Below are 17,992 nucleotides of genomic sequence, written 5' to 3'. Positions count from 1 at the left end.
TGAAAACTCTTTGTGCACCAGGATTCACCAATATATATTTTGCATGACACAGAAATATGGAACCAAGTGCCCATTAATTTGGTAAATAGTAACTGCGTTACACAATTATTTTTGATGAAAATATTACCAAGATAGCTTCAGAAGTAATAGTATTCAATAAAAGCCTATTTTGTCTACTTAAATCACTCACAGTACAACATAAGAACTCACTACCAATTAAAAACTAGGTGTAATCACTGAAGAAAATAAGTTTTTAAAAAACCATGACCCAGACCTATTCTAAATGTAATAAAAATTAAGATTTCATAACACATCCAGGATATTTCAATCACCTCCAGGTCAGAGTGGACTAAGACATATATAACTATAACAAATTAATGCAGATATTCTTTCATATATTAGGTACTCATGCTAAAATAAACCATTTTTCTCTAATCTGTCCTTCTGTCCTTCACTAAAATATCAAAAGCCCATAAAGTGATCTTTAATCACATGTAAATTTTACTTTAATACAATTTGCATTTACTCTACATTTATGCAAGGTGTATGTCAAAATATCACAAAACTTATAAACATTTAATAATATACTGAAAGTAACCAAACTAAAATTTCTGTAACAAGACAGCATTAGAAATACAAATTAATGTTCTTATAAAAATATACAGAGAATAACCAGAGAAACATCACAAGAAGTGATTTCAATAAAATCTAAATAATTGCTCATTACATGTTTCTGTATTGGCCATTCCACAATTAACTGACATACCTGAATACATAATGTGTTTTAAAATCAATTATACAGCCATGACAAGGTACAGATTTTTTACAAAGAAAAAAAAGCTACCATAAAGCTAACAATAAAAATAAGTAAGCACCCTAAACCAGATTACTTTTAGAAAGTACTTTATATGAATGAATATCAAAAACACTAAGCAAATAAAAGACATTGAAACATCCATTTTTCACAACCTTTGGAAAGTTGAATTATAGTCCTCCCTTTTTCATAAAACCTTTGATTGACGTTAATAAGAAAAATGAGAATGGGACAGGATTTGCCTCACTCATCCTGTGTTTGTATAGGTCTTCAATTTAATTACTTTTATAAAATTAGACTGATATGATTAATGAGAGAATTCCAATTTATATAAATTTTAGTAGCTTCATTAAGTGCCAATCTTCAGAGCCCTAGACTAAAACTGAATCTACAAGTTCATCCTGCATCACTCTCTCTCTCTAAAAATCCCACTCTTCAAGAAATGGTCTAACATTTCAACATCACCCCAATATAAAAGCTATCATTCCTAAAGCAACTTATTTCTCTGCTTTTATTCTAGCAATTTCACCATTAATGCTGAGGTAAAAAAAAAAATGTTGAAAAAAATACTATTCAGAAATGTGCCTTCATCATTGTATGTTTATGCTTTTTTTTTTTAAAAAAAAAAAGCATATCACATTAGAAGGGCTAACTCCTTTTACTTAAGAATGAATCTAATCATCAGTTAACATTTCTCTAATGTTATTACCAATGAATCTTAACCTTAAAAAGAAAATGTTTTTCTATGCTCAATCACGATATTTGTAATTTTATTTAATATGCTAACTACATGTTACCATGCACTGACATACCTGAAGGATTTGCCTTCTCCCCCAAACAGAATGTAAGGCATTTGTTAACATTCTGAAGAAAAGCAATTTAGGTAGCAGTTAAAGAAGTCAAATTATAATGTTTTCTTTTTTAAAAACTAGAAAGAATGCAAGTGAAATTATCAACAGTATTTAATATTATTGTATCTAAAGTCAGAATGTCAGTTTTCCATCAAGTTGTGGCTTCAACATGTTGATTTAGTTGCTGACCACTCAGGGTTACTGGTCATAGCTAATGTTTGGCTAGAGACATGTAATATATAGAGAAAACAGGCAATTTGAGTTATATCATGGCTGTTGTTCAGAAACAATAGACTAATTCAATGATGGTTAGAAAAAGAAACACTGTTTCAATTTACTTGGGTGAAGCTTTGTTCTGAGTAATCCTAAATTCCCAGTGCTAAATTAATGTTATAAAGTATTAATTTTCTAGCATTACCAGTTAATCCGGTATTAAAGGTTTTTGTCTTTTTGTTAGGACATAGACTAGTGATTATAATTCCAAATAACACATCAGCATAAAAATGATAATTTCACCAGGTATTAAAGAACTTATAAACTGCCACATCGTCGTAGCCCTGCCTACCTCTCTAGTGTTATTATTGAGGCTCAAATTAAAAAAATGTGGAGACACTTTATATGTCACTAAGTACTATAAACGTTAAAGTATCAAAATTATTTTTAATGATTTAAGGGTAACCTATGTTCAGCTAACAATTATTCCGCATATCCCAGATTGTATAAGGCATAATGAAATTTCAGTGAATGGAAATTTAAGTTTTGTTCCATGTGGTTCCCCCTGCCCTTATAGGAAGAAAATGAAAACAATTCTATGATGATTATCAGGACTAAGAATTTCCTAAATGTATTATTTTTCTTTGTATAATTACATGTTTTATAAATCTATTTAATAGCTTCCTACAGATAGCTTAGTCAAATTAGCTGTGCTTACTCTTCTAAGAAAATCAGGCACATAAAATTCACTTTCAAAAATTTGAGATTGAAGTTTTAAACAGCATGTCTTAATATTTGAAGCAAAAGTATATGCAAGAATCAAATCTTACTAGAAACATTGAAAACTTTCAAGTTATAAAGACAACAATTAAAAAGGTGAAGTAGTGTTCATCTTAACAAAAGATAACTATTGAATAATGGATTACTAGGTAGTAGTTTGAGTTAAGATACAGAAGCAAAGTGGTTTTTCTCCTCTTGATTCAAAAGAAGAAAGAAAGAAAGAAACTCCTAAGCCTTTAAGGAAAATAGAACAGCTGAAATCTAAATTTTTTCCCTAATAAGAAAAGCTTCCTACATAAAGAGAAAAAGAAGTACTCTTTGTTTCTCAATGCAAGGATAACTTTCTCAGCAAAAGAATTTTTAAGACTTTTAAAATCCTCAATGACTAGTTAATCAGAACAATAAACATCACATTTAAGAAAATACTTGAAATGATTATAAATTTTTAAAGTCTACTGTCTTAAAAAAATGTGATCAATCTTGTCACTACAATCTACATTTTCCTTCACACCTAGAATGGAAATACAATCTAGTATTTATGTGACTTGAGGATGGGGTACAGGATAGAGAACTTTACCTACACATACATTTAAATTTAGAACTTTTTTCAGTAATTCCATTTTGATGGACCTTTTTAAGGTAAATCTGTGTACTTAAAAGTGACTAAGAAAAAAAGAGAAATCAAATGATAGCCAAAATTGTTAAGTTTCAGTTCCTAGCTATCAGTTATCTGCTTGAGAACTTGAAGGGATATTTAAAAATAAAAATTTGTTTTGCATGCTGCAACCAATTCCTTTCTTAAATTTATCAGCAGAAACAACTTGTCTACTTTAGGTCAGGAACCCTATGAACAAGACCCATATCTAAAAAATACTATGGTCTGGCACACTGTATAAATGCATTGCTTTAACAATTTCAAATTCTCATTCTTCAACAGAAAGGTTCAGTTTGAAGAACAAGACTCATTTTTAGTACTAATTTTAACCCTTTAATCTCAAAATACTTCACAAAAGTACAAATATAGCAGCACAACTTTTGATTATGTAAGTATTAACGGTATTTTAAGAGCATATTCTAAAACAGCTGAATCAACATGCACAATAATTATATTACCAGACGTCACACCCCCTTGAATTTTTACTGAAGATACTTGTTACTGAGCAATATTATTTTAAAATTTTCAATACTCGCCCATGTGACACTGAGTATCACTATTTAATAAAAAACCTAAAATGTTTATGTCTGAATTACTTAGGCTGTATACCATGCCTATTTTCAAAAGATCACTTATTCATAGGCAAAAACATGAATTTCTGGAGAACATATAACCAACAAGTGATTTTTTTAAGTCTAACAACTTCTCTTAAACATACCATTCTTAGAAAATAGAAAAGTGTTAATCTGGCTGGGAATGTAGCTCAGTGATAGAGCACTTTCCTACCATGCAAAGGCGCTGAGTTCAATCCCCACAAAAATCCAGTAAAACAAAACAACAAAAACAAAACACACAAACAAAAAAAAACCAACAAAACAGTAATCTTACCTTGAATATCCATTAGAAAAAACTGAACGACTAGGGAAGTTCATACTCCCCAAGGAAGTCAGGTTATCATCTCCAGATCCTTGGCATCTATTCCAATTTTCTGAACCAACAGGAATTGGTGGAATGACATTAAAAATAGGCTTCTGATCCTGTTGTTGAGAAAGGGACGCTGTATTCATGTCATAGTGGTACATCTGTCCTCCAGAGGTACTCACACCATGAACAGAAATGGCAGACATTTTATTACCAATTATATTTGCCCCAGAAAAGCTTGCCTGACAGTAAACTGGGCCCAGTTTCTCTTGCTTAATTACCCCAGGGGTACAGAGTTCAATGAAATCTTCTTTTTCTGTTTTCACTTGGGGCAGTGGTGCACTGTTGGGGCCTGATAAGATCAGATCTCCATTATCCTTAATTTTAGGTTTAGTGTCCGGTAAAATGAGAGGCTTGCAGTCTTCATTTGAGTTTCCTTCTAAAGGGAATGGATCATCCTCTTCTGCCAAAGGAGAAAGCAAACAATTTTCATCTATCAACAGGTCTGATCTCCAAGGACTCTCATTCATCTCTTTACTTGGGGACCCAGAAGAAAACTCCAAATCCTGTAAAATGTCAAAAGTGCTTTGGTCTGTGGTATACAGCTTCACATTGCCTCCGTTGGTACCAGTCTGGCCCTTTAGATTTTGCTGTTCTGAAGACACATCAGAGTGAGTTTTAGGAAACTCCTTCTCTGTGGGGGCAGCAGACACAGCAGCAGATGCTGAACTCTTGGTGTTCTCTGGAACACTAGTCGACCTATTGAGGTTTGCGATACTTTCTTCCAGAAGCCGAAAATCTGTTTCCCCTGAGGAAAGGCTGATTTGGCCCTGCTGTGGGAATCCCAGGTCATTTCCCATCACTTTTGTTTCTGTCTCTCCCATGTACAGTCCCATTGAGAGTGAAACTGCTTTGGACAGATCTGGCTGTTGGGCATGGCTTACAGAGCCTTTTGAAAAATCAACCAAAAGTCTTTGCTGCTTGGAGTCTGACTGAGAAGCTGCAGCCAGTGAAGTCAAAGATGCAGAAACCTTCACAGTAGCTCCTCCCCTTACCGTTTTATAGAAGTCCATCACATTTCCCCTCTCAGAACCAAGTACACTGCTGGGGACTTCTTCTCTGTTAGGGGGTGTTAATGATTCTTTGGAGTCCATCGGCGAATATCAGCTACAAAAAAAAAAAAAAAAAAAAAAGATGGAAAACATAACAAGCTGTAAAGTTACATTCTTTCTGTGATTCGATTAGTAAGAGACCGCCTGATAAATGAAGCTTTTAGTTAACTGATCAAATTCTTTGTTATCAGAGTAGTTTCATGTGTTTCAGAATAAAAAGCCATATCCCCTGCTCCCATTCAGTGTGCCACTTTTTAAAGTACAATGCCATTCATTTGCACAGCTGAGGACAAAATTGTATCAAATTAAGCTTGGCTATTCATCCTACCACTCACTGAAGAACGTGTAGCTTTGTTAATCACAGATATTATAATTCATTACATCTGATTATTCTAAAGGTTCAAGTTGATGTCAAAGTATTTAATTTCAAAAAAAGTATGATCATTAAAATTCCTACCTCTTTTCAATCAAGGCTGTTTGCTTTTCTGAGAGTCTCTCTCTCTCTCTCTCTCTCTCTCTATATATATATATATATATATATATATAATATATATATATATAACATCCGATAAATACTACACTAGAATTCTCTATTCCTATATTATTCCCAAGTTCATCTCCTACCAACTACTCACAATCCAAAACTTTTATTATAACCTACTGGTTCATCATGTTTTATTTGAGAAATAAACAAGACTGAATTGCTCTCTTCTAACAGGTTGGGAAAAGGCTCCTATTTTTAACCCAAATTTCTGACCAGATGTGCCTGGTCTAATATTGCGTATCTCCAAATCATATTTTAGTTTTTCCAGATTTTAGATATATGACTTAAATGTATATGGGCAACTAAAATTTACATTTCAGCTTCTCACTACAATTTTACCTTATTTAAATGTGACAAATAGAGCTGTCTGACCCTTATCATACTTCCTAGTAATATCTACATTAATTTAGACTAATAGTTAAGGTACGTTTTTAAAAACTGCTTAAAACCCTCAGTATGAAATATTATTATATCTTTAAGATTTTTCCTTTCGAATTATCAAAGTACTGAAAAACAGAAAAACCCATAACTAAAATTACATTCACATAAATCCAAGTAAAATAGCATTCAATAAAATGCTCAAAATAATTTTCTCTGCATTCTAAACTTTCACCTATTCCAAGTCTGAGCTTATTCTCGACGGGTTAGATTGTTATTACAAGTAAATATAATTCAAATGTTCTAAAAGGGGGCAAAGACTTTGATAAGCACATTTTGGACATTATTGTAAAATCCTGTCCAATCAAAGGAAACTTTTCTTTTATGAAGGCGCTAAGAAGCCTAAACGTCACTGGCTCTCTCTGAAAAGGGGAGCATGACGAAGAGAGGGGTGGGGACCTGCCATCACAAAAATCTTCAAGGTAAATTGCGTAGCTTGCCTCCCCTTCTTGTTTTATCTGATAAGGATCACTAAACACAAGGTATCAAATGGAACCTAATGAATTTCCATGCTGCTTTTTTTGACAGCTGCCTTCAAACCCAAAACCATAGCAATACTTCATAAAACGAAATGCTTCCCTCAAGCGACATTACCCCCCAGTTTAAACTGCAAATGACCCTGTCACATTAATCGTCCCTAATGAACCATACCAAGGGGTCTTAAGTGGTCTTACAGGGATACAGTTTTCCAGTCCGCAACCCTAAACGTCAAACTAGCACTTGTCAGAAATCTCCAAGAAAACGCTTACAGTTAGGGGCCACCTGGAAAAGTGGGCTCGAAAATGATGCCAAAAGCTAAAAAACAAGTCCTTTGGGGGATGGGGTGGTGCGAGGTTAAGAGACGTGTGTCCAGACCTGTTGAGTTCCCTCTCCGACACGCCCACTTCTGCCAGATAACGCCGGCCCTGGCCGAAGTCTCCAAGTTGCAGGCTGTCAGCCCCCAGTGTGTACACTCTCACACACCCCGCAAGCCCGCCAGAAACGAGGCGCGCCGGAGCCTCGACAGATACCCGGGGCGTGCTCCGGAGCACCAGGGTGGAGAGGAAATATTTGGGCTAGTACAATCCAGACGCGGCTTCCCCGTGGAAACGGGAGTCCGGGCGGACCCCTTGGAGGGAAAAGAAAGGGGGACCTGCGGAGGATAGGATTTAAAACCCGGGCTGCTGGACGAGGTTCCTCTCAAGTCGGAGCTCAGGTTCTTCCCTCTCTGCCGGGCCAGGGACAGGCGGTGGAGAGAGAGGAAGAGGCCAGCGCTGTCACCCGCGCGGTGCCCTTTCGTCACCGACACCGGGCCTCGCCAGCCCCCACCCCCACTCCCCGAGGCTAATAAAAGTTTGCAGGTTGCCCCGGCGGCCCCCGGGTCGGCCTCCGGCCCCGGGCTACACCTCGGGGGAGCAAGCGCCCGCACCCGCCCCAGCCCCCACCCCGCCCGCCTCTTACCTCTGGCAGAGGCGCCGCTCACCCGCCACTGTCCTCGGCTCCCACCGCAGCCGAGATAAACAACTTCGCGTGTGAAAGCGGGAGGAGCAGAAGGGAATTTTTTTTTCTTAAAAAAGGAAGTAAACAGCCGCCCCCTTCTCCATAGGGGGAGGGGAGAGCCCCTATTTCAGAAAGTCTCCCATTTCCCGGCTGACAAGCCTGCCCCCAGCTCGCTCCCGGCTCTGGCGCGCGCGTCCTCTGTCCGGCACCCCGTCGCTCCAGCTGCGGAGTCTCCTTCCACCCACTAGAATGCGTCCCCGACGGGCGGGCGGTGACTCGGGCTCCAGTCACAGATTCAAAGCTCGCAAAATGGAGGAGAGGGAGGGAGCGCGGACACGCGAAAGGGCGCTCGGCCGCTGCAAGCGAGCGGGACCGAGCGGGGGGCGGGCGGAGGCGGCGCCACGGCGCGCACACACTCGCACACACACGCGCTCCCACTCCACCCCCGGCCGCTCCCCGCCCGAGGGGCCGCGCGGCGGCCGCGGGGAACGGTGCAACCTGTTGGCGACGCTCGGCAACTGCAGGGGCGCCCGCAGTCCTGGCCCCCACGCCCTCCGCGCGGCCCCTGCCACCGCGGCCCGACGGCGCCTGCACGCTGGCGGCCCCCGGCTTTGGCCCCTTGAAGGTCTACCGCCCCAGAGCGCGGTTTCTCCTCCCCCACCCAAGGCAAAAGAAAGTGAGGCGGCGGGGGCCGACCTGGTCTCCCAGGGCAAGCTTAGGAGAGAAGCCGAGTTTCTCTAGTTACTCTTCTCGCTGCCACCCTCCCGCCCCCGCCCAACTCCATGGCTCGGGACCCACTGGGGAGCTCGCCCTGTTCCTCCGCTGCAAGCGCCACCAGCGCCCCTGCGGGTGACAGCGGGCGGGATAGGGGCGCCGGGGCGCGGCCCGCGGCAGAGCCGCGGGGTTGGTGCGCACCGCCGCCCCTCGGCCGAGTTGCGCGAAGTATGTCACTTCCAAAGGGGGTACAGGGTTGCACGGAAACCGTGCAGAGGCGATTCGGCCGCGCTCCGGGCCGGATTGCCCGACACGCCCTCTGGGGAGGCTTAATGTAGAGAAGAGCAGAGGAGGGGGTCTGCGCTTACGTACTCTGGACCCGGCGGGAGTCGCGTGCCGGCAGGTCCCCCACCCCCGCATCGTCTGGGCGGCCCGGTCCGCAGCCGCCGCGCTCCCGCACCCGGAGAGAAGTTGCAAAGCAGAACCCACCCTCCCCCGCGCCCCGTCCGTCCCCCACCCTCTTCCCCGAGTCTGTAAGAAGGCGGCGGCGGCGGCAGAAGAAGGCGCCGCCTGCCAAGTTCAACCCCCACCCCTCCCTCCCTCCAGTGCGCTCACACTCGAAGGAAGTTGCACGCCAAATGCAAAACCTCCGGCGAGCTGAATTTCTTTGCACTTTTAAAATTATGATTAAGGAAAGCAGGGGGTGGCAGGTTTAAAAGCAAGTTGCAAAAGAAATAGTAAGTTGCTGGAGAAGTACGTCCTCCACCCAGCCCAAACTCCTGACCTCTCCTTCCACCCCCCTCCAGGGCTCAGGTCCAAGTTCCCGGCGGAGGCCCCTCCCCCCCCCCCCCAATCTCGACATTTGATGCCCTCAACGCGTCGCTCACTCTTTCGCATTCGTGGGACCCCTGCCCCTCCAAACAAAACAAAACACACGCAGATTTAAAATGTCAGCATTAAACTCCCTCCAGTTGTTCCCGTTACACCCTCCCCCTCAGACCGAGGGAAACACGTGTCCCATCCCCGTGGAAAGAGGGGCGTAGGGCGAAGGTGTTAGATCGTAAAGCCCCCGCCCCAGCCCCCTGCCCAACTCGCAGTGTCTGGAAGGCTTGGGCGATGCCGGGACCCACCCTCCTACCTTATGTGGCACACATTATGATTTTTTTTTTTTGACTCGGGTAAGGTTGTGCGGTGTTGCTTGAGGGTATAGGGAGGTAACTTTTGCACCCCCACAGGTGACAGCGCTTGGCAGCTCCTGACAAGAGCGGGGGCTGCCGTAGCTCCACCTATCCCCTTCCCTGGCCGCGGCCAGAGCCACTCTTTCTGGCCGAGTTCCGACTCTGACGGCGTCCGCTTCTGCTCTGACATCTTGGAGGCGATTAAGGAAGCGCATGCCGGAAGCCGCCCGCCGCCATCTTGGTAAAGAGCGGTGACGCCAGCCCATCCCGCGGCCACCATCTTGGCAAAGGTTCTACCTCAGGGCTATCCTAAGTCGCCTTTCCTTGTTTCTAAAGGGTAAATGCTGTCCTGTGTGTTGTGTGCTATGTAAGAAATACCTCGGATTTAAGCAGGCCCCTTGTCCGGAGGCGATCTATGGGGCAAACATCCAGGGGCAGCCATCTTTGCAAAGGAAAAGGCGCCTGCCTCAGGAAAGAAAAGAGAACCAAAACCTGTGCCCACGCAAAACCCTCATCCAGAAGAATTTTTATGAAGAATGATAATCCAACTCAGTGTTGACAAACACCACTTTAACATCTTGGAGAGAGATTGCTATCCTCATAAAGTGCATGTCAACTGGAAGGAGGCCCTTGCCTTGGATGCATATAGTGGACAAATAAGTATTTATTTAGATAACTCTTCTTTGCCTACTTGCCAGTTTTTTCATCTCCTGAGTTGTGAGGACAAGAATCAGTTCTCTTTCATGGCTTTGGTCCTCAAACTACCAATAGTTTTTTTAATGAGGAAAAACTCAACCCAATCCTACAATAATTTATACATGTTTCTAATAGGGGATAGACAGATGTGAGTGGTGGGTACACTAGGTTAAGGAAATAATTCTATAAGCTGGGCCCACTGTGCTGACTCCCACATGATTGTTTTTCAAAGAAGCAATTTACCTGAAACCCTGTCTGGCTTAAGTGGACAGGATATGTCACATTCCACAGCAAACCACCTGTTATCTACAAGAGAAACACAGGCCGGAAATAATGTGGTAAGCGGAACACAAGTTTCCCTGAAGGGGAAGACTTTTATGACCCTTTCTCAGCAGATATCAGAACTCAGGAAGATAAGGCTAATTCATCCTAACCTTAAGAATTTGTGATTAAGCATCCAATTAGAACACATCAGCATGGGCCAAAGTGCCCTAAAGTTGTCATGGCAGTGGGGACTTGGATATCTGTTATCCTGCTGTCAATCAAAAGTCGAGAGAAGTGAACCAGAGCAAGACTCTTTGGAACCCTCTGGGATCCCCAATAAAACTGGAGTGCTAGAGAAGCATGTTCTTTAGGAGAGGATCCACTTTCTCTCTTGAGAGAGTTCCCTTTTCCCCTTTACCATCCCTTCTAATAAACCCATTGCTTGTTAATCTGAGTGATTGAGTGATACCTGAAATCTTTTCAACTTGATCACAAGAATTGTAGTTTGAAGGGTAGTCTTTGCAGTGCTTTGATTTCCCAGAAGGTTCCAGTCCTGTAACATTACTAAAGTAAGTTAACGTGTGCTAATATGATTAGCCTGTACGTTTCCTTTAAATAATTAGGAATTATGCTTGTATGCATACACTTAAGTACATAGATATGTACATATATGTGTATGTTTATCCAGGGAACCAAGGTTTTCAGATAGAACACTTTCCCCTATATCATAAACCTATTTCATAGCTAAATCTCTGCTCTATGAAAGAATTCACTCCATTTCTCATACATTTAAATTGTATGCTAGTTACTTTCTGCTTTTAAATAATTCATAATTTTACAAAACTTCCCAGTTAACATTTTCTCATTTCACTTTTTCTGCAAATCTAGCAGATATTAATGTGGAAAAATATAGTTGAAATAAAAAATTGCCATTGCAAACACTTTTACTTGAGCAGAAATATGATTTTTTTTCTACTTTTTCTCTTCAGTGGTCTAAATATGCCTAATTTTGAATTTGACAGTAAAAATCTCATTTTTAATCTTTCACATCATTTGAAAGTATGCATAAACTTTATAATTTAAAAAAAATTTTTTTGATACCAGGAATTCAACCCAGAGGCACTTAACCACTAAGCCATATCCATAGTTCTTTGTATTTCAAAATAGGGTCTCTATAAGTTGCTGAGGATGGCCTCCCTCAAATTTGTGATACTCCTGCCTCAGCTTCCCTAATCACTGGGATGACAAGTGTACACCACCAGTTCCAGTGAAAGCATGCATAAATTTTAGCCTGTATATTTTTCAGAGTAATAATAGTTATATCTACACCTAATATTTATTGATAACCCCCCATACCCACACCCACACTGCTGCCCACTTTTGCTGGCAGGAGTTGAATGAAATGGGTATTATTATTATTTTTGGTGGTTCTGGGAATCAAACCCAGGACCTCCTGCATGCAAGATCAGCACTTCACCACTGATCTATACCCCCAGCCCTATTTGATATTTCATATGAGGAAGCTGAGTCTGTGGCTTATTTAAAGAAGTTGATGCTTGCTCAGTGTCACTGAGTGTTGAGAGTTGAATTAGAAAATATTAAAGAGGTTTTCCTCACTATCTCATAGTTTTTGTGAGGCAGTATATCAATCCCATGATAGATTTAAAATGTGTTTGTGGAATTTAATTTGTGATGAAGTTCAATGTACCTGAAAGAAGATGAAATTTAGTATTGTAATAACACAATTTTAACAATACTTAGCTTCTGTTGAGCATTTACTGTCTGCCAGGCACTTATCAAATGTTTTTTTATGTACAATATCTTGTATCCTTATTTACAAATCTGTAATCCTGGAACATATCATTACTACCAGGTAAAAAGGATGAATCCCCAACTGAGGGGACATGTATTTAATTGTTTCAGAGGCAAAGATAAGAATGAAGCTGCTGTATTCAAACTTCATGAAGGCCAGGTTCTGATCTGAGATGCTTCTTCATTGCTTTATGTCCTCCTTCTGGATCAGAGCCCCCATACATAATAGGCTCTCAGCAAATAATAATATCATCAAATTGACTAGACAACTGGGCATAGTATCACTTCAGGTTGTTGCAGTGGCTGAATGAGTTAATGAGAAATGTACAGGTATTACTCAAAATCCTGATTTTTACTGTAGTAAGTTTAAAAACCTGAGCACTCCTCCCTTAAAAAATAAATAAATAAACTAGATTAGACTCATTGTTGTATGTCCTTATGTTGTACTCCTGCTCCAGTACATACAATAGCTCCTCATTCCAGTGATATACAGGTCCCAACTCCCACTCTTTAAGGCCATCATCTTTCATCTGTCCTTTTGTAGAATGTAAAATCTTCTAGGTGATGTTATTGAACTGTTGTTTAAATTTAAAAGTTATATGAAGCAAGGGAATCATAAAAAAATGAAATAAAACTTGCAAGCTTTCAACATTTGAAACCTAAAATCTATCCTCGAACATTGATATTCTTTTTCTCTCTCTCTCTCATCAATATTATATATATATATATATATATATATATAATATTGATATCAATATTTTATAAATAAAATATTGATTACCCCCCCATACCCACACCCACACTGCTGCCCACTTTTGCTGGCAGGAGTTGTATGTATGTATGTGTGAGTGTGTGTGTGTGTGTGTGTATATATGTATATATGTGTGTGTGTATATATATATATATGTATGTATGTATGTATATATATATATATATATATATATATATATATATATATATATTTGGGGATTGAACTTAGGGTTGCTTTACGACTGAGCAGCTACATCCCTGGTCATTTTTTATTTTGATATAGGGTCTCACCAAGTTGTTCAGACTGTCCTTGAACTTAGGATCCTCCTACCTCAGCTTCCCCAGTTGCTCGAATTACAGATATGCACCACCATACCTAGCTGTTTATTAATCTTTTAATTAAGGTTTAAAGCTTTTATGCATTCACTGACTGGAGTGCTATGTCTTGTTTCATATAAAAACTTTACCTGCAGCTCATCGGGTAGAGCATCAAATAGTTAAAAGCCAGAGCATCTGGGCAAAATCCAATCTCTACCACTATGAGAAATATAAACTTAGGCAGGCTCCATAACTCTGTGCCTCAGTTGGCATTATCTGTAAAATAGGAATGAAATAGTACTAACTTAAGTTATAATAATTAAACAATTTTGATATACCTTGGTACATAATGAGTATTTAGACATTATTAGCTATTATTAATCTGCAGTACAATTGTTTTTTAAAGTGGAACAAGAAATTAAAAGTATTTACAAAATAAGTGCAGATTTCTAAATGTTTATGATTCCTCTCTTGCCTTCACTATGATATTTTAAAATTGTCATACATCCAATATGCTTGATTGCAATTGTTTATATGGCATCTTTCCATTTAGATTTTGTAGAACAAACTCATTTTTTTCATACTCATGTTTCATCCTTAATATTGAATGAAATTAATTACAATAACAAGTACAAATGGTATAAACAGCAATACGGATGTGTGTGTTCCAGGGAGACTGAGAGCTTGCATTTGTTCAGATGAAATGTCTAGTGTTAGCTAAGAAAGATCCTGTTCAAGAAGGCATGGCATAAGACACTACCTCTCGTCTGTTGTTTATAATCTATATTTCTCTTACATAAGACACATCTTTTTGACTTTTCCTCATATAGTCTGTTATTCTTTGTCATGGCTATTGTTTCCTTTTTTTTTTTTTTACATTTTTTTCTATCCTCCTTCAATCTCTGATGTTAAATGTAAATTGAAATCAAATAAATTTTTGTGTATTATTTTGAATATGTTAATTTAACAGTGAGCTAACACAGCTTTTGCTGATTGTCAGAACATATTTTTTAAAATTTATTTTTGTAGCCATCATAGCTACTAGATGCCTCTTTAAAATAATATCTTATCTTTGGGAGATAGTTCATATTTAACTTCATAGGCAAGAGGTTCAAGGAAACCTGGCTGAGTTTGAATGCCCAATCTCTGCTTCAGCATTTGCATTTCACCACAGAAATGCCTGTTATAAACAGTTCACACCAGGAAAGTTCTTATTCTAATAAATTTTATTTAGGTATTTCGCTTTGTAGTTGGAATTCACATTCCCACATGACCTGTGAAATGCTAAATTATTACCGGGGTCTCTGGTGTTTTGCTGCTGCTCATGATGTTTTCAACGATTTCCTTACGAGCAATTCTAAAATATCACAGTGTGTGTGCTCACATACACACAGTGCTCTCTGCTGCTTTGGTCAAGTGTATCTTCTTCATGCTGGCAGAACTCACAGACCTGAGTTCAAGGAGGAGGTAAATATCAGCAGGTGTACTCATTCAGGAATGAGGATAGGCAGATAGCTAAATGTTGCCATAAACAGTAACTTAATGTTTTTAATCATAGAATAAGCACACTGAATAATTGTAACAAGTATTACGTACATTGTTTTTCATTTGTGGCATTTGTGGCTCGCTATTATGTCATTAGCTTTCTTCCTTTTCTGATTTAATCTTTTTTGTCCCATGTTCCTTTGGTAGAGAGTATTTCAATCTGCCCCATTTCTAGGTGGAATCTCTCAGTTCATTTTTGAGAGCTTATGTTTCCATTTTGGTTCTTGCACCTTAATTTTAAGGTTATGCAGGTTTTTGTTTGTTTTAAAATAAGTTAGAATTAGACTCTATAAGTACTTCATAACACACCCTAAAATGCTACAAAGGACATTTGTTAACAAATTTAAAAAATTTTGGTATTAATATTAGTCATTAAATTCTCTCATTAAATTTTCTCTAGTTTCTTGTTTTATTTTCAGTGTAAGACTTGGATTTGAAATCCTCTTCTGCCAAGTGGAAAATACATAAGTTTCAAATGGGAAGAGCTATTGAAAAGGAGTTTTTTTTTTTTAATTTTTTTTTTAATTTTTTTTTTTATTCAAAACATTACAAAGATTTCAGAATCACATCGGTTACACATCCACATTTTTACATAATACCATAATAGTAACTGTTGTATTCTGCTACCTTTCCTATCCTCTACTATCCCCCCTCCCCTCCCCTCCCATCTTCTCTCTCTACCCCATCTACTGTAATTCATTTCTCTTCTTATTTTTTTCCCATTCCCCTCACAAACTCTTATATGTAATTTTGCATAACAATGAGGGTCTCCTTTCATTTCCAAGCAATTTCCCTTTTCTCTCCCTTTCCCTCCCACTTACTCTGCTTAATGTTAATCTTTTCCTCCTGCTCTTCCTCCCTGCTCTGTTCTTGGTTGCTCTCATTATATCAAAGAAGACATTTGGCATTTGTTTTTTAGGGATTGGCTAGCTTCACTTAGCATAATCTGCTCTAGTGCCATCCATTTCCCTGCAAATTCCATGATTTTGTCATTTTTTTAGTGCTGCGCAGTACTCCATTGTGTATAAATGCCACATTTTTTTTATCCATTCATCTATTGAGGGGCATCGGGGTTGGTTCCACAGTCTAGCTATTGTGAATTGTGCTGCTATGAACATTGATGTGGCAGTATCCCTGTAGTACGCTCTTTTGAGGTCTTCAGGGAATAGTCCGAGAAGGGCAATAGCTGGGTCAAATGGTGGTTCCATTCCCAGCTTTCCCAGGAATCTCCATACTGCTTTCCATATTGGCCTCACCATTTTGCAGTCCCACCAGCAATGTACAAGAGTACCCTTTTCCCCACATCCTCGCCAGCACTTGTTATTGTTCGACTTCATAATGGCTGCCAATCTTACTGGAGTGAGATGGTATCTTAGGGTGGTTTTGATTTGCATTTCTCTGACTGCTAGAGATGGTGAGCATTTTTTCATGTACTTGTTGATTGATTGTATGTCCTCCTCTGAGAAGTGTCTGTTCAGGTCTTTGGCCCATTTGTTGATTGGGTTATTTGTTTTCTTATTGTTTAATTTTTTGAGTTCTTTGTATACTCTGGATATTAGGGCTCTATCTGAAGTGTGAGGAGTAAAAATTTGTTCCCATGATGTAGGCTCCCTATTTACCTCTCTTATTGTTTCTCTTGCTGAGAAAAAACTTTTTAGTTTAAGTAAGTCCCATTTGTTGATTCTTGTTTTTAACTCTTGTGCTATGGGTGTCCTATTAAGGAATTTGGAGCCCGACCCCACAATATGTAGATCGGAGCCAACCTTTTCATCTATCAGACGCATAGTCTCTGATTTGATATCAAGGTCCTTGATCCATTTTGAGTTAACTTTTGTGCATGGCGAGAGGAGGGGATTCAGTTTCATTTTATTGCATATGGATTTCCAGTTTTCCCAGCACCATTTGTTGAAGATGCTATCCTTCCTCCATTGCATGCTTTTAGCCCCTTTATCGAATATAAGATAGTTGTAATTTTGTGGATTGGTTTCTGTGTCCTCTATTCTATACCATTGGTCCACCCGCCTGTTTTGGTACCAGTACCATGCTGTTTTTGTTACTATTGCTTTGTAGTACAGTTTGAAATCTGGTATCGCTACACCTCCTGATTCACACTTCCTGCTTAGAATTGCTTTTGCTATTCTGGGTCTTTTATTTTTCCATATGAATTTCATGATTGCTTTATCTATTTCTACAAGAAATGCCGTTGGGATTTTGATTGGCATTGCATTGAACCTATAGAGAACTTTTGGTAATATTGCCATTTTGATGATGTTAGTTCTGCCTATCCATGAACAGGGTATGTTTTTCCATCTTCTGAGATCTTCTTCTATTTCTCTCTTTAGGGTTCTGTAGTTTTCATTGTATAAATCTTTCACCTCTTTTGTTAGGTTGATTCCCAAGTATTTTATTTTTTTTGAGGATATTGTGAATGGGGTAGATTTCCTCATTTCCAGTTCGGAAGATTTGTCGCTGATATACAGGAATGCCTTTGATTTATGCGTGTTGATTTTATATCCAGCCACTTTGCTGAATTCATTTATTAGCTCTAGTAGTTTCTTTGTAGACCCTTTTGTGTCTTCTAGGTATAGGATCATATCATCCGCAAACAGTGATAATTTAAGTTCTTCTTTTCCTATTTTTATGCCTTTAATTTCTTTCGTCTGTCTAATTGCTCTGGCCAGTGTTTCGAGAACTATATTGAATAGAAGTGGTGAGAGAGGGCATCCCTGTCTTGTTCCAGATTTTAGAGGGAATGCCTTCAGTTTTTTTCCATTTAGAATGATGCTAGCCTGAGGCTTAGCATATATAGCTTTTATAATTTTGAGGTAAGTTCCTGTTATCCCTAGTTTTTCTAATGTTTTGAACATAAAGGGATGCTGTACTTTGTCGAATGCTTTTTCTGCGTCCA

The 17,992-nt window shown here is 39.5% G+C and overlaps 1 protein-coding gene across 6 annotated transcripts in view; it reads right to left on the bottom strand.

Moving 5' to 3' along the window:
• Nr3c1 (nuclear receptor subfamily 3 group C member 1) overlaps nucleotides 1-9,787 on the bottom strand; it is a 95,439-nt gene extending 85,652 nt beyond the window's left edge. For 2 of the 6 annotated variants that reach the window (XM_076856767.2, XM_076856774.2), the window contains exons 1-2: nucleotides 7,769-8,201; nucleotides 4,202-5,401 (exon numbers count right to left, since the gene is read on the bottom strand). In XM_076856767.2, coding sequence (XP_076712882.1) covers nucleotides 4,202-5,388 — 1,187 coding nt within the window. In that variant the 5' untranslated portion in view covers nucleotides 5,389-5,401; nucleotides 7,769-8,201. Of the gene's footprint in view, nucleotides 1-4,201; nucleotides 5,402-7,183; nucleotides 7,308-7,768; nucleotides 8,202-8,893; nucleotides 8,987-9,136; nucleotides 9,268-9,659 lie in introns of those variants that run through there. The other 4 variants (XM_076856769.2, XM_076856773.2, XM_076856768.2 and 1 more) reach the window with 4 other exon arrangements.
• Between the last annotated feature and the right edge of the window lie 8,205 nt (nucleotides 9,788-17,992).

The sequence above is a fragment of the Callospermophilus lateralis genome, chromosome 5 (assembly GCF_048772815.1).
Source record: "Callospermophilus lateralis isolate mCalLat2 chromosome 5, mCalLat2.hap1, whole genome shotgun sequence".
Lineage (NCBI taxonomy): Eukaryota > Metazoa > Chordata > Mammalia > Rodentia > Sciuridae > Callospermophilus > Callospermophilus lateralis.
The sequence above is the reverse complement of the archived record's forward strand: the minus strand, read 5'-3'. Positions and strand labels throughout refer to the sequence as shown.